The 21,949-nt window shown below is 45.6% G+C and overlaps 2 protein-coding genes across 2 annotated transcripts; one reads left to right on the top strand and one right to left on the bottom strand.

Moving 5' to 3' along the window:
* Nucleotides 1-542: 542 nt before the first annotated feature.
* On the bottom strand, nt 543-11,872 carry LOC127651983 (GTPase IMAP family member 4-like). Its single transcript, XM_052138050.1, has 2 exons — nt 11,805-11,872; nt 543-2,125 (listed from the first exon to the last, which is right to left on the bottom strand). Exons 1-2 carry the CDS (start codon nt 11,821-11,823, stop codon nt 543-545), a joined length of 1,602 nt encoding a protein of 533 aa, XP_051994010.1. The 5' UTR covers nt 11,824-11,872.
* Nucleotides 11,873-18,082: 6,210 nt separating this feature from the next.
* On the top strand, nt 18,083-19,573 carry LOC127651982 (SCAN domain-containing protein 3-like). The gene has a single exon (XM_052138049.1). It carries the CDS (start codon nt 18,083-18,085, stop codon nt 19,571-19,573), a length of 1,491 nt encoding a protein of 496 aa, XP_051994009.1.
* The last annotated feature ends 2,376 nt before the right edge of the window (nt 19,574-21,949 follow it).

Here is a 21,949-nt window from a genome sequence, read left to right as displayed (position 1 = left end):
TTTAACCTAAAATATGGGTTGATAAAAAAAAGGTCCATCTACATGTTATCAATCACATAATCATTTACTGGGCCAGTATTCAAAGATGCACAATTTACACCACTGTATTGACACCCATTGCTGATACTGTATGTTCCAGGACTGTTTCATGTTCTTGTGAACTCCACTTCAAGCACTGATTTTTATTATGTGTATAAGTGTCATTTAAATAATTACTTATTGAAATGATTGAAATAAAAACAATAAAACAATAATTCCCAAATCATGACATACCTAAACTACATTCTAATAAAGAGAAGAGTGTCATTTCACAATGTTTATAACGACATTGGGCAGTAAAATTATATGTATCAAGTAAATGTTTAAACCCAATCTGAAAATCTAAAGTTGTAAATATGCAGTAAACTACAGTTTCACTTATTATATCAGTTCTAATATCAATGTTACTGATGCTCCTCCTCCTACAGCTGCTACTGCTGCTACTCTTTCTGGTGTGGTCACTTTCCCCGCTGCTGCTAATGCTCTTGCTGCTGATGTTGATGCTATTGCTGCTTCACCTGTTGCTCCTTCTCATAATGTAAGAGCTCCTTTTCCAGCTGCTTCTCCTCCAGTTCCTTCTGTTGGAGCTCCTTTTTCAGCTGCTGCTTATCCTGTTCATTCTGTAGAAGCACCTTTTCCAGCTGCAGCTCCTCATCTTCCTTTTGTAGGAGCTCATTTTTCAGCATTTGCTTCTCATCTTCCTTCTGTAGGAGCTCATTTTTCAGCATTTGCTTCTCCTCTTCCTTCTGTAGGAGCTCATTTTTCAGCATTTGCTTCTCCTCTTCCTTCTGTAGGAGCTCATTTTTCAGCTTCTGCTTCCCCTCTTCCTTCTGTAGGAGCTCATTTTTCAGCTTCTGCTTCCCCTCTTCCTTCTGTTGGAGCTCCTTTTTCAGCATCAGCTTCTCCTGTTTCCTCTGTATGATGTCATTTTTCAGCTGCTGCTCCTCCTGTTCCTTCTGTATGATGTCATTTTTCAGCTGCTGCTCTTCCTGTTCCTTCTGTGTGATGTCATTTTTCAGCTGCTGCTCTTCCTGTACTTTCTCTTTTAAATCATTTTTCAGCTTCTGATATTCCTGTTCCTTCTGTATGATGTCATTTTTCAGCTTCTGCTCTTCCTGTTCCTTCTGTGTGATGTCATTTTTCAGCTGCTGCTCTTCCTGTACTTTCTCTTTTAAATCATTTTTCAGCTTCTGATATTCCTGTTCCTTCTGTGTGATGTCATTTTTCAGCTGCTGCTCTTCCTGTACTTTCTCTTTTAAATCATTTTTCAGCTTCTGATATTCCTGTTCCTTCTTTGTGAGCTTCTCTTTCAGCTGCTGCTGCTCTTGTTTATTATGTCGGAGCTCCGTTATCAGTTGCTGCTTCTTCTGTTCTTGCTCCTTTTTCAGATAATGTGTTCCTAGTAATACACATCCTATTAATACAATTAAGCACAAACCAAGTGGAACTTTTGGCAGCTTCATTCTGTCCTTCCATGTAATTTCTGTTGTGTTTCTGTTCTGTTGAGTTGTTTTAAACATCTCATGAGTGTAATACCTCATTCCATTTTCCTCTATCAATTTTTTGATCTTTTGCAACAGATCTGACACCTGACCTTGATTGCTTTTGTCCTCATTGTTGAATGAGTGATATCTGCCACCACAACTATCAACTATTTCTGGTAAATATTTGCTTTTCCTAATGTACTCATCTAAAGAGTAATCCTTTAGCAGATCAGTGTGAGTGAACAGAATGATGGTACGCCCCAAAGCCTCTTCTCCAAAGTTCTCTTGAATCCATTTCACTGTGTCCCTCTCTTCTTTTGTGAATCCCACTCCCAGTTTGATCACCAGCAGAAACACATGTGGACCAGGAGCAGACATCACCATACAGTTCTCAATTTCAGCCTTCAACTGATCTTCAGTAATAGATGTATTAAATAGTCCCGGAGTGTCAACTACAGCGATGGTCTTTCCACCCACCACTCCTTTCTGTTTCTCACACATTATATTGTTCTCTTCAAATGCATCTCTGCCCAGGATGGAGTTCCCTGTGGCACTTTTTCCAGCTCCAGTCTTACCCAATAGAATGATCCTCAGATCAGATACTACAAAGACAAAAATATTAAATAAAAAAGTTAAATAAACACACACAAACACACCAACACAAATTTATTTGGTTGTCTAAATAGGGACACACCATAGACATCTAAAGTTTTCATATAAAACTAATTATAACAGACCAGGGAGTATCAAGACACCGCAGGCCCCAGGGCTTACTTTTCAGGGGTGCATTTTTCCAAATGTCCATGTGCCAAAATGGAGGTTTTGTCAGATTTTGCTCACATCTGGGGACACATGTCACTCAAATGTCACATTCGCACCCTCAGTCTCACGTGAGTCTCTCATCACAATGCAGGTTTGTGTCAAACCCATTTGAAGAGCTCACAGAGATTGCTTTCTGCAATAATATGAATAACAAAATAAAAAAAAAGTTCCTCCAATAACAGACTCTTCATAAATGCTTGTTAGTGATTTGCATTAGTAGCAAAACACTAAAGAGGGAGAACAGTTTTTAAGCAAGGATTATATATAGCTCTCTTGATTTTGAATATATCCCTGTGTATGTAAACAGATAATAATACAAATTAAGAATGTGGCCCTCAGGTTTAAAGGTGGCATGCTTTGCGGCCGCTGAGCTAATGTTTCGCAATATACAGTATATAATATACACTCACCTAAAGGATTATTAGGAACACCATACTAATACTGTGTTTGACCCCCTTTCGCCTTCAGAACTGCCTTAATTCTACGTGGCATTGATTCAACAAGGTGCTGAATGCATTCTTTAGAAATGTTGGCCCATATTGATAGGATAGCATCTTGCAGTTGATGGAGATTTGTAGGATGCACATCCAGGGCACGAAGCTCCCGTTCCACAACATCCCAAAGATGCTCTATTGGGTTGAGATCTGGTGACTGTGGGGGCCATTTTAGTACAGTGAACTCATTGTCATGTTCAAGAAACCAATTTGAAATGATTCGAGCTTTGTGACATGGTGCATTATCCTGCTGGAAGTAGCCATCAGATGATGGGTACATGGTGGCCATAAAGGGATGGACATGGTCAGAAACAATGCTCAGGTAGGCCGTGGCATTTAAACGATGCCCAATTGGCACTAAGGGGCCTAAAGTGTGCCAAGAAAACATCCCCCACACATTACACCACCACCACCAGCCTGCACAGTGGTAACAAGGCATGATGGATCCATGTTCTCATTCTGTTTACGCCAAATTCTGACTCTACCATCTGAATGTCTCAACAGAAATCTAGACTCATCAGACCAGGCAACATTTTTCCAGTCTTCCACTGTCCAATTTTGGTGAGCTCTTGCAAATTGTAGCCTCTTTTTCCTATTTGTAGTGGAGATGAGTGGTACCCGGTGGGGTCTACTGCTGTTGTAGCCCATCCGCCTCAAGGTTGTGAGTGTTGTGGCTTCACAAATGCTTTGCTGCATACCTCGGTTGTAACGAGTGGTTATTTCAGGCAAAGTTGCTCTTCTATCAGCTTGAATCAGTCGGCCCATTCTCCTCTGACCTCTAGCATCAACAAGGCATTTTAAGCCCACAGGACTGCCGCATACTGGATGTTTTTCCTTTTCACACCATTCTTTGTAAACCCTAGAAATGGTTGTGCGTGAAAATCCCAGTAACTGAGCAGATTGTGAAATACTCAGACCGGCCCGTCTGGCACCAACAACCATGCCACGCTCAAAATTGCTTAAATCACCTTTCTTTCCCATTCTGACATTCAGTTTGGAGTTCAGGAGACAAGGAGACCAGGACCACACCACTAAATGCATTGAAGCAACTGCCATGTGATTGGTTGATTAGATAATTGCATTAATGAGAAATTGAACAGGTGTTCCTAATAATCCTTTAGGTGAGTGTATATATATACACTCACCTAGAACTTTATTAGGAACACCTGTACACCTACTTATTCATTTGATTATCTATTCAGCCAATCATGTGGCAGCAATGCACTGAAAAAATATGGGTCAGGAGCTTCAGTTAATGTTCACATCAACCATCACAATAGGGAAAATTGGTGGCATGATTGTTGGTGCCAGACAGGCTGGTTTGACTGGTATAACTGCTGATCTCCTTGGATTTTCATGCACAACAGACACTATAGTCTCTAGAGAATGGTGCCAAAAACAAAAAACATACAGTCAGCGGCAGTTCTGTGGACAGAAACACATTGTTGATGGAAAAGGTCAATGGAGAATGGCCAGACAGGTTTGAGCTGACAGAAAGGCTACAGTAAATCAGATAACCACTCTGTACATTTGTAGTGTGCAGAATAGCATCTAAGAATGCAAACACATCGAACCTTGAGGCGAATGGGCTACGACAGCAGAAGACCATATTGGGAACTATTTTTAGGACCATAATATTCCTAATAAAGTTCTAGGTGAGTGTATATATATATATATATATATATATATATATATTGGGGCTGTCAATAAATTACACATTTTAATCGATAATTCATTACATGGTGTCCCGATTAATTAATCGTGAATACAAATATTTGCTGAGAAAAACAATTCAATATATAATGATGAAAATCTTTAAATATTTAACAATTATATATATATATATATATATATATATATATATATATATATATATATATATATATATAATATACTGTATATATAATATACTGTATATATAATTGTTAAATATGAAAGGGAGTTGGATGGTGTTCAGTTCCCCGCCTGTTGCTCACTTCGACGTTGTGTCGAAGAAGTGACACTAGGGGTCTCTCTTGAGAGCCTTTTGCATCTCTGATCTATGAGAAAAGGCCAATGAGAAATTGGCAGACAGACTCCCAACGCCACACTACCTGCTCCGCCCCGCTGCGAAGACCATCCAGGTACGTCAAAAATAATCGTCCCCTTAGTGCCCCTAGCTCAGAGTTTGGACGCGTGGCGCTCAATTCCCAATCCGTCACGCTGGCTGGCCAGGATCATTCGACCATCGGGGGCGTCCGCTTTAACGCAGTACACAGCGAAGATGCCAAATCCCTGTCCTGGTCACTACCGACACCTCCAAATTGGGTTGGGGCACTGTGTGCAATGGGGACGCAGCCGCGGGCCATTGGAAAGGGGCCCTGCTGCGCTGGCATATCAACTGCCTCGAGTTGTTGGCTGTACTTTTTGCCCTACGGAGGTTTCTCCCATTAATTCAGGGCAAACACGTCTTGATCCGATCAGACAGCACCACCACGGTAGCGTCCATAAAGAGTCTCCCTCGGGGCAGTCTTTGGGTAAACATGACTGAATTATCAGGTTCCTAAGAGGCGTCCGGAGGTTAAATCGAACAAGAAGTGTTGCGTCCTCATGGGCACTGGCCAGGGGCACCTCCATAGCAGACATATGCAGAGCAGCGGGTTGGGAAACACCCAATACCTTTGTGAGATTTTACAATCTCAGGGTTGAGTCGGTTTCGTCCCGTGTTTTCTCAGGTCCAAGCTGGTAGAACTAGGTAACACGCTGACAAACTGGGAAAAGAATTTGGGAATTTAACGAGCCCGGTTTTGCCGGGTAAATCCCCGCAGACCATCCATTCCCCAGCACGCTCGTTTGCCCCCGAGCAGACTCGCCTTACGGCCAGTCTGATGTCGGAGCCCCCGAGCTGGATGTGAGTTTCGGCACTGTATCGGACAGCGTCTTCGGAGAGAATCTTGTGTTTCCTTTTCTTTGATTTCTGCACCCCCAACTGGCTGCTGGACCCACATTGTCACAAAGAAAGCAGTTTCCTCACTCCCTGGGTCACTTAGCCAGTGCCCACAACCGCCGTTCGCACGGCAATCAGACACTGAGCACTTGCAGTCTAACCCCCATGAATGCGACCCTTCCACCTTCACGTGCCCAACTGCACCACACTTGTACCTCAGGCCGGCAGGTGGTGACGAGTCTAGAGGTCGTCTCTACAGAACCTCCTCCTCAGTTGCCTACCTGCCCCAGGCTGGTTGCGTGGAGCAAGGTAAGTGCTTTGAGCTTCTCCTCAGCACAACCACCTCGGGACTTAGCAACACTTCCCAACGTGATGTTGCCTGCTCCCCCCCACCACAAGGACTCACCTCCAGGTTCGTCACACATGATCCTCCCCTTAGTGCCCCTCGCTCGGAGCTTGGATGCATGGCTTATGCTTTCCAACCCATCGTGGTTGGCTGGCCAGGACCATCCGACTCAGCTATGGGATTCAGTTCGCCAGGCGCCTGCCGTGCTTCACCTCTGGGCAGGGCAAAAATGCCTCCACCCTGCATGCGGAGATCACAATCCTTCAGACACAGAGGGGATTCTACAACCCTTACTCCAAGAAAGGTGGTGGGTTGCGGCCAATCTTGGACCTGCGATCTCTGAACTGGGCTTAACACAGTCTCCTGTTCAAGATGCTGACGCTTAAATGTATTCTCAGCAACGGTCGCGCCACTCGGGTTGATGCATATGAGACTGCTTCAGCACTGGCTTCAGAATCGACTCCCAAGATGGGCATGGCACCACGGCACATACCATGTGACCCTCACCCCTTCCTGCAATCACTTATTCAGCCCTTGGACAGACCTCTGTTTTCTATGGGCAGGAGTCCCCCTACAGCAGGTGTTGTTGGGCTGGGGCGCCATGTGCAACGGGCATGCAGCCACTGGCTCTTGGACGGGGTACCCTCTGGCATCTGCGCCCAGACATCTGGAACCTCCATGCCTGGCCCTTGGATGGGATGCGGAAGATCTAAACACTCTACCACCACCCATCGTAGACATGATCTCGCAAGCCATAGCTCTTTCTACCAGGCAGCTTTATGCCCTAAAGTGGTGCTTATTCGCAAATTGTCGTTATGCCTGATCTAAGACCCACAGAGGTGCGCAGTCAGATCAGTGCTGTCATTCCTGCAGAAGAGGCTGGAGGGGCGGCTGTCCCACTCCACCTTGAAGGTTTATGTAGCTGCCATAGTGGCTCACCATGATGCAGTAGACGGTAAGTCATTAGGGAAGCACAACCTGATCATCAGGTTGCTTAGGCCATGTCTGTTCCCCTCATGGGATCTCTCTATGGTCCTCTCGGGCCTTCGGAGAGCCCCATTTGAGCCGCTAGAGTCAGTCAAACTAAAGGCGCTCTCCTTGAAGACGGCCCTCCTGATTGTACTCACTTCCATCAAGAGTGTTGGGGACCTGTAAGCATTCTCTGTCAGTGACACTTTCCTGGAGTTCGGTCCGGCAGACTCTCACGTCATCCTGAGATCCCGACCAGGCTACGTGCCTTTGCGCACCTATTTGGATTGCACACAGAGCTTTAGACACTCTGAGCAGCTCTTTGTCTGCTTTGATGGACATCGGAATGGGAACGCTATCTCGAAACAGAGGCTTGCCCACTGTATCGTGGGCGGCATTGCATTGGCCTACCAGACCCAGGATGTGCCTGCCCCTTGCAGGTTTGAGCACACTCTACAAGGAGTGTGGCATCCTCATGGGCACTGGCCAATGGCACCTCTCTAGCAGATATACGCAGAGTGGTGGGCTGGGCAAAACCCAATACCTTCGTGAGATTTTACAATTTCCGGGTTGAGCCGGTCTCGTCCCGTGTTTTGACTGGTCCAAACATACAGTATCGCTTGTGCATAGTGCCTTTCCCCTCCCCTGAGGTGAAGACGTGTGCTCTACTCCCCCATTCAAGTCCTCAAGTCACAGACCCTGGGTGTCCTTCCTCCCAAGCCCTATGGCTCCAAACTCAGCAGAGGAAGTTCACAGCCAGACCCACTGCTGGCACCAACTTGCCTGTAATGGAACAGGTGCTCCACAGTTTCTGATTATTCCAATAAACTCCTGTGATGTCTCCCTGCCGGTGGGCCCACGTCTCCCTTGGGCAGAGTTCCCTCTGCCCCCCGGTCACTGTGTTTGTAGAGCTCCTCCCCTACGAGGCAGGACCTACCACTGTGCTACTTCCATATGTTGCTGGTAAGCCCATGTGACCTACTTTGCCACAAGTTAACCTCCTCTGCTGGGCAGTATATGGTCTCCGTGGGGTCTTTTCCCCCTGAAAGAATAGGATTGGAAAAGAAGGCTTTCCCCGAAGTGTGTAATAGCGTTAGATGGCCCCAGCCGCATCTGAAAATCGATGGAAAGAGAAAACATAGAGAGAGAAAAGGCAGCGGCAGCACGAGTGAGTGAAAGAGGGGGAATGTCTCGATTATTGCCGTAACCTAAATTCGCTGATGGAGGGAACAAGACGTTTTGTCCTTCTTGCTGTACTAGCCGCTGAAATGGCCGAGACCTTACTCTCGGCTCCTCAGCTCAAAACCTGCCTGAACAGATGCACGCTTCCCTCCTTTTATACCCATCCATCCATACATCTTCAACCGCTTATCCGAAGTCAGGTCGCGGGGGCAGCTGCTCCAGCAGGGGGCCCCAAACTTCCCTATCCCGAGCCACATTAACCAGCTCTGACTGGGGGACCCTGAGGCGTTCCCAGGCCAGTGTGGAGATGTAATCTCTCCACCTAATCCTGGGTTTTCCCCGAGGCCTCCTCCCAGCTGGACGTGCCTGAAACACCTCTCTAGGGATTCGCCCAGGGGGCACCCTTACCAGATGCCCAAACCACCTCAACTGACTCCTTTCGACGCAAATGAGAAGCGGCTCTACTCCGAGCTCCTCACGGATGACTGATCTCTAAGGGAGAAGCCCGCCACCCTACTGAGGAAGCCCATTTCGGCCGCTTGTACTCGCAACATAGTTCTTTCAGTCATGACCCAGCCTTCATTACCATAGGTGATGGTAAGAACAAAAAATTGACCGGTAGATCGAGAGCTTTGCCTTCCGGCTCAGCTCTCTTTTCGTGACAGCGGTGCGATAGAGCGAGTGCAATACCGCCCCCGCTGCCCCGATTCTCCGGCCAACCTCCCGCTCCATTGTCCCTCACTCGTGAACAAGACCCCGAGGTACTTGAACTCCTTCACTTGGGGCAATACCTCCTTCCCTACCTGGAGTACGCACTCCATCGGTTTCCTGCTGAGAACCATGGCCTCAGATTTAGAGGTGCTAATCCTCAGCCCAGCCGCTTCACACTCGACTGCCAAGCGATCCAGTGAGAGCTGAAGGTCACGTACCGATGATGACATGAAGACAACATCATCTGCAAAAAGCAGCGATGAGATCCCCAGCCCACCGAACCGCACACCTTCCCCACCCCGACTACGCCTCGATATCCTGTCCATGAAAATCACAAACTGGATTGGTGACAAAGCACAGCCTTGGCAGAGACCAACCCCACATGGAATGAACTCGACTTCGTGCCGAGGACCCGGACACAGCTCTCGCTTTGGACGTACAGAGATTGGATTTCCCTAAGAAGGGACCCCCCCACCCCGTACTCCCACAGCACCTCCCACAGTCTCTCCCGGGGGGACCCGGTCATACGCCTTCTCCAGATCCACAAAACACATGTAGACCAGATGGGCATACTCCCAGGCCCCCTCCAGGATCCTTGCGAGAGTAAAGATCTGGTCCGTTGTTCCACGGCCAGGACAAAAACCGCATTGTTCCTCTTCAATCAGAGGTTCGACAGTCGGCCAAACCCTCCTCTCATGCACCTTGGAGTAAACTTTACCAGGGAGGCTGAGAAGTGTGATACCCCTGTAGTTGGCACACACTCTCTGATCCCCCTTTTTGAAGAGGGGAACCACCACCCTGTTCTGCCACTCCTTAGGCACTGTCCCAGATTTCCACGCAATGTTGAAGAGGCGTGTCATCCATGACACCCCTCCACATCCAAAGCTTTCAGCATTTCTGGTCGGATCTCATCAATCCCCGGGGCTTTGCCACTGCGGAGTTGTTTGACTACCTCAGTGACCTCCCCCAGGGAAATAGAATCTGATCCCCCATCAGCCTCCGGCTCTGCCTCTAGCATAGAGGGCATGTTGGGAGTTCTTCAAAGTGTTCCTTCCACCGCCCAATAACCTCCTCGGTTGAGGAAAACAGCGTCCCATCTTTGCTGTATACAGCTTGGATGGTTCCCCGTTTCCCCCTCCTAAGGTGGAGGACGGTTTTCCAGAAGCACTTTGGTGCGGACCAGAAGTCCTTCTCCATGGCTCCTCTGATCTTTTCCCACACCCACTGCTTTGCCTCCCTCACGGCTGAGGCCGCAACACTTCAGGCCTGTCGGTACCTTGCAACTGCCTCCGGAGACCTCCGGGACAACAAATCCAGGAAGGCCTCTTTCTTCAGTCGGACGGCTTCCCTGACCACCAGTGTCCACCACGGTGTTCGAGGATTACCACCCCTTGCGGCACCTAAAACCTTGAGGCCGCAGCTCTCCACCGAGGCTTCGGCAATGGAAGCTTTGAACATTGCCCACTCCGGTTCAATGTCCCCAACCTCCGCAGGGATGCCTGAAAAGCTCCGCCGGAGGTGTGAGTTGAAGATCTCATGGACAGGGACCTCCTCCAAATGTTCCCAGTTCACGCGCACTACTCGCTTGGGCCTCCCAGGTCTGTACAGAGTCTTTCCCCACCCCCTGACCCAACTCACCACCAGATGGTGATCGGTAGGCTCTCAAGAGAGACCCCTAGTGTCACTACATCATGTGTTGAGTTCCCGCCATCTGGAAACGGAGGTTACGACAGTAACCAAGATGTTATGCTGTGTCTAGTCTTTTCTTAAGCACACAAAGGTGATCTTTCTGAAGCCATCGTCAGTGATTGGCACAAATCCAAAATTCAAATACACAGTTTTAGCCTTTATTTCTTAATTTCGATGAATATTTGAATTTAAAATTTTTATTTGACAGCCCTATGGCTGATTGACCCAGAATTTGTGTGCTTATTAAAGTCTAATATTTATATTATATTATATTATATTATATTATATTATATATATTAAAATATTACTGCTGAAGTGAGATTGTAACCAAGAGACATATTGTTTGATGTAATTTAAAGGTGCACTCAGTAACTTGTGTGTGTATGTTGTCTTGGACTTAAACACACACCTAGCAGCTTGGATGCAGTATCATTTCAAATCAATACTCATCAGTAGTCCTATGTGTGGACCCTCTCCATGTAGAATAAAACAGCTTTTATAAGATAAATTATATGACTGGAGTCTTCATTTTAATGTGAGTGGCCATGATTTCCTACATATTTTGCAAATTAAAATTCATGACTTTAGAATTTAAACTGATTTAAAACAATGACTGAGTACACCTTTAAAAGAGCACAGTTAAGCTTGGCAATTGCACCAAATGTTTGAGTCATGAGCACTACAGCTAAATGGATTAAAATACCTTTTCTGACTTTAAACTTTCTGATTGTCTTTGTTATATCAGGTTCCTCTTTACCAAAATAATATTTCAAGAAAATTCCTGCAGGATCTTGATAGACAGTTCTGTCATTTCAGTTAAATTCCTGGCTTTTAGTTTTATATAACAGAAATGTCATATGTATAATATTGTGATTAAGTCAAGTCATTTTTATTTGTATAGCACCTTTCACAACACACATCGTTTCAAAGAAGCTTTACAGAAAATGAAACAGACAATTCAACTTTAATATCTATAAAGTCTTAGTCACCATTTTGTAGTTTGATTAAATATGATTTTATATTGTGTATAAAATAACTTATTAAATAATAATTGTATATAGAATCCCAGTGAGCATGCTGAAGGTGACTGTGGCAAGGAACACAAAACTCCATACGACGATTATTAAAGTGTTTGTACTGACCTTTATGTGCTGAAGTCATTATTATTGTGAGAAATTCCCTGTGTTGTTTTCACTCAGGTTTCACTCAGGCTGCAGTCTGAACAGAATAAAAAAGGCACGGCACCTTATTATGATAGTGAAAGTCCTTTTGAAAAGCCACAATGATCATGTGACCATCTTTCAGAGACCTTTTTTTGTTTCTCAGTTGATTTGTTGATGTACTAAGAGTGTTGTGAAATGTTGTATGAGATGTTTAACCTTCCTAAAGGTTTCTCGTTTATTCCAACCCTCATATACCAACTTAATACTTTTTTTTCATATTTAAATTTTTATGTTGCTTAAAGTCACATTTTGTTCAGATGTCCACTGATTACAGGTTTTTTTGAGGGAGAAAATGTTACCTTTCTTAACCTAAATCTTATTTATATCTCTTGAAATTGTTTATCACACAGAACATGTCTTTTCTACTGAGAAACAAGACAACTTTTGCAGGCTGGCAGCTAAAAAATGGCAAATGCCACTTGAAGGTGGTACATGGATGCACTGGTCAAAAATAAACAGAGGTCAGAAATGATTGGTTAAAGGAATAGTATATATTATAGAATAATAACCACTGGAGTTGCATCAAAATTCTGGCACCCATTCACTTGTGTGGTATGGACCTACAGAGATGAAATATTCTTCATTCTCCATATTGTTCTGCAGAAGAAAGAAAGTCATACACTTCTGGGATAGCATGAGGGTGAGTAAATAATAAGAATACAAATTTTTGGGTGAACTATTCCTTTAACATACTTTATGCTCATGTACACCCGCTGGATCAGCCAATATTGTGTTTAGGTATTTGTTTGCTTTTCTGCTATTTTCTATGTTTCTAAATGGTCTCTTCTTGTCTACGTTAATGTCTACATATCTTTGCCAGTTTGTCTGTTCCTTGCCCTTTTAATGTGCCTAGTGTCATATTCTTCCTTTATTGTGTTTTCAGAACCATATAAACCACAAAATTTGAAGACATCCTACATCTTGGGTTGACCAGCTCCCCTCACATCGTCACCACCTTAACGTTTCTCTCCTACAGCAAGACTTCCAATATCTGTATGAATGTTACATGGGGATTTAGTTATTGTACTCACATGAAACCCATGAACACTTTTATCTATTTTAATGGATATTAGGAAAGTGGAGATGCACAGGAAATGACAGGGGGAACAAACTTGGGAAAGGACCTTGAGCTGGGACTCAAAACTCAAAAATCCCATACTGTCTGCCTGCTGTGGATTTACTTTTGCAAAAAGGTGAGGGCAGATGCACAACTTTCTTTATATAAATTTCCAACAATGCATGTTATAATGACATCAAATCTTACAGGTCAGCCTAAACTGACAAATCAGCCTGATATAATGCAGATTCCAGCCCTTCATTGTATGAAAACATATCAATGTAATAATGATAAAAAGTTTATGATACATTATACAGTTTCATCCAATGTTTAATATTTAACCTACAAATGACAGTGAATTTTTACGATACTATGGTCTTGGGGTCTTGATGAAGCAACATAAAAACAGACTCTTGGAAGATGGAAATGAAATATGGATACAATTCTTTATTGTCAAACAAGATCAGGGAAGCAATTATCTCTTCAGGGGGTATTCCAGAAAGCAAGGTTAACTTATTGTAATATAAACCCTATACTCATGATTGATTAACCCAAGCATTGCTTACTCGCGGGTCTTGGTTTCAGAATACCAGTTCTGGGTTAGTTCACTCAACCTGAGTTTAACTCAGAGTTTGTGCACGATCATGTTGAACTCAGAGAGGCATTCTCAGCAGAGTGCCAAATCAAATTGCAGCAGCCAGAGTGCTGACAAGAACCAAGAAAGATGATCATATTAGCCCAATTTTATCATCGTTGCATTGGCTACCTGTTAAATTCCGTATTAATTAAAAAATTCTGTTAACTACGTACAAAGCTTTGAATGGTCTAGCTCTGCAGTACATAAGTGACCTTCTACCACACTACATTCCATTACGTTCATTACGATCGCAAAATTCTGGCCTGTTAATTGTTCCTAGAATATCAAAATCCACAAAAGATCCTTTCCATATTTGGCTCCTAAACTATGGAATAGTCTCCCTAACACTGTTCGAGATGCAGACACACTCCCTCAGTTTAAGTCTAGACTAAAGACTCTATGTGAACTTCTGCCGTTAATCCAGGATGGACTTCGAAGACATTAGCCATTAATCTTACAGTTCATACAAAATCGATGTTTAAACACTGACACTTAACACTTACTTAGTTTAATAATCTGAAACCATGACTTGAACTATACATAAGTAATATTTACATCATATTTATGTTAGTCAGAGGGGATCAGTCTGGTTTATCCCAAAGTTATTTTACCCCATTAACCAACATCTTATGGAGTTTTGTGTTCCTTGCCACAGACGCCTTCAGGGGTTAGGCTTAGGGTTAGGTTACTCTTTGGTTACTACCACTGCTCACTGGGGTTATTAATATAATTATTATTTAATTACTTATTTTTAAACACGATTAACAGGACGCCACGGTTGTGTGATCTCAATAAAAGAGTTTGATATCTCTGAAAGTGTTTATTCTCCTCTAAAATAGTTTATTTCTGGTAAAAGAGTAACATACACAAGCGAGCATTGAACGTACTTTTCAGGACGCATCTTTTTAAAGATGCCCTTCTGCCGCTGTGTAGTTCCTGGATGTGGTCAGTGTCTCTCCAGATTTGATGGTCATTGATGCTGCCTCGTGTGCCTGGGTAGCAATCACACTGAGGAAGTGTTTGTGAACGGTTCATATTCTTAGTGCGAGAACATGACCATGGCAACGTTGTGGCCACGGCTTTCATTTCTCAAAGCGAATGCCACTCCAACCACCCCCCGCGTCGTTCTCCAGCCACCCACCCATGTCGCTCCTTCTTCCCACAGGAATGAGGATGACCCGGTTGGCGATGGAGGCGATTTAGGGATGGTAGCGGGCTCGGTTTCACCGGGCACAGCACCACGTACCACCCGCCCCCATCATTTGCTTCCGTCTGCGCTCAGGACGATGGCAGCTTGCTTCACAGCCAGTTTGCCTAATCCCTGGAGCCACGTTTGGATGATGACATCGCCGCTGCTTCGCAGAGCATTCAGGCGTCTGACGCTGAAGACCTGACCGAACACCGAACTTCCTGGGTGCGCCATCTCAGCGTTCAAGGACGCGATAGGGCCTGTCCCTCCAGCCGAGATGAAGAAGGGTTTCTACAGCCCTTACTTCATGGTACCCAAAAAGGCGGTGGGTTGCGGCCAATCTTGGACTTGCAAGTTCTTAACTGGAATTTACACAGACTCCCAATCAAAATGCTCAAGCAGAGTCGAATTCTAACCTGCGTTCGGCACAGTGGTTCCTCTCAAACAGTTCCAGTGGCTCCTGGGGCATATGGCATCCTCGGCCACGGTCACGCCACTCGGGTTGATGCATATGAGACTGCTCCAGCACTGGCTTCAGACTCGAGTCCCGAGATGGGCATTGCACCGTGGCACATATCACGTGTTAATCACCCCTTCCTGCCGTCAGACTTTCAAACCTTGGACAGACCTCTATTTTCTGCGGACAGTAGTGAGGACTACAGCAGGTGTCCAGACGTGTCGTGGTCAACACAGACGCCTCTCACCTGCATTGGCACATCAACTGCCTCGAGTTGTTGGCTGTACTCCTTGCTTCCTTGAAAACCTTACAGAGGTTTCTCCTGCTGATTCGAGGCAAGCACGTCTTGATCCATTCAGACAGCACCGCCACATAGCATCAATCGGCAAGGTGGCATACGCTCCAGTCACATGTCACAACTCTCCCGCCATCTTCTCATTTGGAACCAGCAGCGACTCAGGTCTCTTCTCGCCACTCACATCCCGGGCGATCGCAACACGATGGGTCTTGCTCAGCGGATAGTAGAGGTTCCACCCCCAGGTTGTCCAGCTGATCTTGGACCGCTTCGGCAGGGCACAGATAGATCTCTTTGCCTCCCAAGACAACTCCCACTGCCCGCTCTGGTACTCTCTAACGGAGGCCCCTCTAGGCACAGATGCGCTAGCACACAGCTGGCCCCAGGGGCTTTTCAAGTACGCATTTCCCCCAGTGAGCCTTCTTGCACTGGTGCTGTGCAAGGTCAGGGAGGACGAGGAACAAGTCACCTTAGTGGCTTCTTAATGGCCCACACGGACCTGGTTCTCGGATCTCATGCTCCTCACGACAGCACCTCCCTTGCAAATTCCCCTGAGGAAGGCCCTTCTTACTCAGGAACGGGGAACCCTCTGGCATCCTTGCCAAGACCTCTGGAACCTCCATGTCTGGCCCCTTGACGGGACACAGAAGATTTAAGCGGTCTACCACCTGCAGTCGTAGACATGATCAACCAAGCCAGAGCTTCCTCTATCAGGCAGCTTTATGTCCTCAAGTGGAGTCTGTTTGCAAATTGGTGTTCTTCCAGATCTGAAGACCCCCAGATATGTGCAGTTCGATCAGTGCTTTCATTTCTGCAGGAGAGGCTGGAGAGGAGGCTGTCCCCTTCCACCTTGAAGGTGTATGTCGCTGCTATCGCAGCCCACCATGACGCAGTAGACAGCAAGTCCCTTGGTAAGCACGACTTGATTATCAGGTTCCTTAGAGGCAAGGTTGAAACCTTCCCGGCCAAGTCTATTCCCCTCCTGGGATCTCTCAGTGATTCACTCAGGCCTTCAGAGACCCCCCTTTGAGCCGCTTGATTCAGTCGAGCTCAAAGCCCTCTCCTTAAAGATGGCCCTCCTGATTGCGCTTGCTTCCATCAAGAGGGTTTGGAACCACAGATGCCTCTAAACTGGGTTGGGGCACTATGTGCTACCGGCATGCAGCCGCTGGCTCCTGGACGGGGCCCTGACTGTGTTGGCACATCAACTGGCTCGAGATGTTGGCTGTATTCGGGGCAAGCACGTCTTGATCTGTTCAGACAGCACCGCCACGGTAGTGTACATCAATTGCCAAGGCAGTGTACACTCCCGTCACATGTCACAACTCGCCTGCTATATCCTCATTAGGAGCCAGCCGCGACTCGCCACTCACACCCCGGGCGACCGCAACACGAAGGTCTCGCTCATCAGAGAATGGAGGCTCCACCCCCAGGTGGTCCAGCTGATCTGAGACAACTCCCACTGCCCGCTCTGGTACTCCCTAACGGAAGACCCTCTCGCCACAGACGCGCTGGCACACACCTGGTCCCGGGGGCTGCTCAAGTACGCATTTTCCCCTTGCGCCCTTCACCAAGCTGATTCAGTGCACCTTCTTCCCCAGGTTAGCCACTGATCTCTCGCTTCCTGGATGTTCTTCCTCCCTAGCGCTCTGGCACAAATTCAGCTGAGGGCTCCACAGGCATAGTTCCCGTTTCAGGCAACTCCCTGTGATGTATTTTGGCCCGTCTCACTTGGGCAGTCCCTGCTGCCCCCCGGTTGCCGTGACTGTAGCAACTCCTCCCCTGTCAGGCAGGATCTACCACCGCACCATGTCCATGTGTGGCTTGATAACCCCCGTGTGTATTGGCCACAAGTTACCTCCCCCCAGGCCTCCAGAGATCCCCCCCCCCGAAAGAATAGGAACGAAAAAGGAAGCCTTCCTCGATGCATCTATAGCAGGGGTCCCCAACTGGCAGACCGGGGTCCAGGTCCGGACCCCAATACCTTTTTATCCGGACCTCTAAACATTTTTGTTAAAAAGTTTTGGAAAAAAAATACAAATTAATTTTTACCGAAAGTAATTTTTGAACAGGCGTGCGCGCGGGCAGCTATGTCTGTGTCAGGTCCTTTGCAAGAGCCGGGGTCCGGAGAGATCACAAACTTTGGCTTGTACACACATTACTATGATATTCGTGAATGGATTATTATGGCTTTGTCAAAAATTAGAAAAGTGGACTCTGAAAACGCATCTTTCGAGATGAGTGGACTGAAGCGTACTGCGTTCATTTTGCCGTCATCGAGCTCTACGAGGCCCGTGTGTCTTATTTGTTCGGAGTCTGTTGCTGTTGTTAAAAGTGGAAACATCAAGCGGCATTTCGAGACAAGACACAAAACTTTCAATGAAAATTACCCGCCAGGATCACCCGCGAGGACGAGGAAAATTTGTGAACTGAAAGGACAGTATGAGCGTGCAACACGGGTGATAACACAGTCCATTACAGCACAGCAACGAGCCTACGAGTGCTCACTTCGAGTACAGTGGATTTTGGGCATTCCGGAGTCAGCCTTTTACTGACTCCGGAATGGTGAAAGAATGTATGGAGGCGTTGGCAGACACGCTGTTTGAGGGTAAAGAAGGACAGCAGCTAAAACAAAAGGTTCGTCAGATTCCTTTATCATCCACAACAACAACAAGAAGAGCTGAGCTACTGTCGGAAGATGTGCAGTCCCAGCTTGACAGCGCCATCCAAAGTGCCCCGTGCATTGCGTTAGCTGCTGATGAATCAACTGACGTAAGTGACAACGCTCAGCTCTTGGTGTATGTCCGATTCTATCATGAGGAGACTAAAACATTTGTAGAGGACATTTTAGGCGTCACAGCTTTAAAAACGCACACCAGGGGAGAGGACATATATTTGGCCATAAAGGAAATGCTGACACAGAGGAGAATCGATGTAAAAATGTTGTCTCCATCACCACTGACGGGCACCGTCTATGATGGGAAGAGAAAAGGTGCAGTCAGTCGACTGAAAGAGGACAACCCAGAGCTCTTGTCATATCACTGCATTATCCACATGTCTGTTCTCTGCTCCACACTTTCAGAGCACCACGCAGAAGTTATGAACACCATCACCAAACTAGTTAACTTTCTCAGGGCTTCATCAGCTCACCAGCATCGTCTGCTCAGGGAGTTTTTAGCAGAAGTAGATGCTCCTGCCAATGACCTGCTCTTGCACTCCAATGTCAGATGGTTGAGTAAAGGAAAAGTGCTGGCTCGCTTTTGGAAGATAAGAAAAGAAATTAAAGATTTCCTTGCACAACAAAAAAATCACAAGGCTCATGTGTTTTTGCACTTTTTAGAAGAGGAAAGTAACATGGACACACTGGCCTTTCTGGTTGACATCACAGGGCATTTAAATGACCTCAATCTGAAGCTTCAAGGGAAAGACAATCCTGTGTGTGACTTGGTGGCTGCAGTCCAGTCTTTTCAGAGGAAACTGGACATTCTGAAAATGTATCTTGAGCAGGACTGTACATATTTTCCTTCAATGAAGGAGATACAGGAGATCAATGTCACTGCTCATTCTGACTTTATCCAAAAGTTGATTGAAAACTTTAAGGCTCGCTTTGATGGCTTTGCATTGGGAGATCAGCTGATGCTCTTTGTTAGGAGTCCATTTTTTGTTAAGAATGTTATTTCTTTCTCAAAGGAGGCAGTACATATGTACAAGTGGGCTAATGCACAGGCCCTTCAAATGGAGCTATTAGATTTACAGGCTGATGTAGTGTTAAGAGAGCAATGTGAATCCTCTGACCCTGTCACATTTTGGCTGCAGACTGTGCCAAAGGCAAAGTTTCCTGTACTTAACAAAGTGGCAGTGTACACATTAACAATGTTTGGCTCTACCTATAGCTGCGAGTCAGCCTTCTCTACGCTAAACATCATTAAGAATAAGTACCGCTCACAACTGACCAATGACCATGTGCATGGATGTCTGAGAATTGCTTTGACTCCATTCCTACCCAGATTTAAGAGATTGGCTGCCAGTGCCAATGCAAATTTCTCACACTGAGCTAAGTTTAAAAACTAGCTTGTTTACAAAAATGTTTACTTTATTTTTTGTTGTACTAATAGAAGTATTGTTTAAAATTTTTTTATATAATGCATTATGAGGTGCATTATTTGTTCCCTTTGCACTTTTGAAGTGCAATGTTTGCAAGTTTATGTGCAATAGCAGCTGTTCACAACACTGAATGCATTTTTCTTTGAGTAGTTATGAAGGTAAATCATTTGCACCTAATATATTAAGATTGTGACTTTCAGTCTTTATTTTTATGCTTCCTGTTGCTGTTATTGATGTTGAAAGGTTTGACATTTGAATATTTGCACTAAAATGAAATAATACTTGAATGAATTTCAACAAAATCAGTTGAATACATTTAAAGATAAAGATTTTATTGTCAAAGATTTTGTCAATTTGTTGACATGGTTACAATTTAATAAAATGAAAGAAAACTTATTTTGCCGGGTGTTTTTGCATGTCCGGACCCTCGTTTAATGGGCTGATCGGGTTAGTGGACCTCTTGCCAATTTAGTTGGGGACCCCTGATCTATAGCGTTAAGATAGCCTAAGCTGTTTTTTCACTCTATGACGAGAAACATAGAGAGGGAAAAGGCTGCGGCTGGCAATTTCACATTGGCCTTTTCTCAAGTTCAGAGGTACACGAGGCTCTCAGAAGAGACCCCTTATGTCACTACAACTGACACAACGTCTTGTTCCTTCCATCAGGGAACGGAGGTTACAACAGTAAACATAATGATAAAAATATACTGTTTAAATTTCAGAACTCAAAACTTCCTCCCAAGTCTAAAAAGAGCTTTATACAGTAGTTCCCACTCTACTGAATTGTCTCATTTTGAAAACTGTGTTTGTGATACACTAAATAATAGTACACATTTTGATAATGTTTGTAATGTTCAGTAGATATAAGAATATCCCAACAGAAATGTGATGCTTTATTGCTATTTCTTGTGGACAATTGACTACATTGAAACCTCAGTTTTCTGTTTAATGAGAATGGGACTCGTATTTTGAAAGTGGACTGTGGCTTTGAAAGAGGAGTTTGGGATATCGCGGGTGAAAATAATGATACTGCGCCTGCGTGCCTACGTAACTGCTAGGGATTATGTGCACCGCAGACCTGTTTCTCCCATCTCTTCATTTTATCCTGTTTTAACAGGTATGACTGTGGACCAAATATATCAGGTTTCATAATACACACATATATGCTTGTGTTGTCATTAGTGTAAATGCTCTTATTTGTGAAAATATGTACAATTTGTACATTTTGGGAACGCTCGTGTGGTGTGCTCAATTAATGTAATTTACCTCAAACAGGCTCCAGTTACCATCGTAGAGTGTTCATTATTAATTTTACTCATACAAAATCTGTGTTGGGTTCCATAAGACTTCATATATGCACTAAGTTTAATGTTTTCCCAGTCACATGGTACAAGATATCATTTCAGTGTGCACAAACGTAATATTACATTGTTTCCTGTTATGCAGTGGTTAAAGTGGGGCAGCTCCAACTCGCTCCCCCAGAGACTCCAGTGGTTCTGCCTTCTGACCCAGTTCCTGTCCAGTGACGGCCTCCCTGGCCTCCTGACTCTGTCTCGACCCTACGGCCGCCTTCCGGGCCTCCTGATCCTGTCTTGGCCCTGCAGCCGCCTCACAGACCTCCTTACCCTGTCTCGGCCCTGTGGCTGACAACCAGGCCTCTTGATTCAGAGCCTACTCTTAGGTGGTTTTCTGGGTCTCCTGGTCATCCGCCTGATCTGCTCTTGTCTTCTGGGTCTCCTGGCCGCCCACCTGATCTGCTCTGGTCTCCTGGCCGTCCGCCTGATCGTCTCAGGTTTCTTTGGTCTCCTGGACATCCACCTGATCAGCTCTGCTCTCCTGGCTGTCCGCTGGACCTGCTCTGGTCTCCCTGGTCTCGTAGCTGTCCACGCAATCTGCTCTTGTCTCCCTGGTCTCGTGGCTGTCCACCTGATCTGCTCTGGTCTCCTGGGCTTCCTGGCCATCTGCTTGATCTGCTCCAGTCTCCCATGTCTCCGGCTCCACATGGGCCCTACCTCCCTGTCTTTGCCCTGTTCCCCTCATCCCCTTGCCTCTGGTGCCCCCTTGAACTGCCTGTTTTCCCTTTTTTCCCCACACCCTATTGACAATTCTTTGGATCTCACTTGGAATCCAATCCTTAGAGGAAGGGCTATGTCACTATTCACTGTTGTCTGCACTGTGTTTTGCCTCTGTCATCTGTTCCCCATGGACTACACTTCCCATAATTCCCTGCCCTCATCACTGCCAGCTGTCTTTCATTGTCCTCACCTGTGTTTCATTATGTCATTACCCACTGTGTATATAATGCCCTGTTGTTTGCTTGTCCTT

Source organism: Xyrauchen texanus, chromosome 11, assembly GCF_025860055.1.
Source record: "Xyrauchen texanus isolate HMW12.3.18 chromosome 11, RBS_HiC_50CHRs, whole genome shotgun sequence".
NCBI lineage: Eukaryota > Metazoa > Chordata > Actinopteri > Cypriniformes > Catostomidae > Xyrauchen > Xyrauchen texanus.
Note: the sequence above shows the minus strand (reverse complement) of the source record. Positions and strands in the feature narration are given on the sequence as shown.

Coding starts and splice junctions, on each gene's coding strand:
- LOC127651982 (XM_052138049.1), top strand. CDS start 18,083: ATGGTGAAAGAATGTATGGAGGCGTTGGCAGACACGCTGTTTGAGGGT.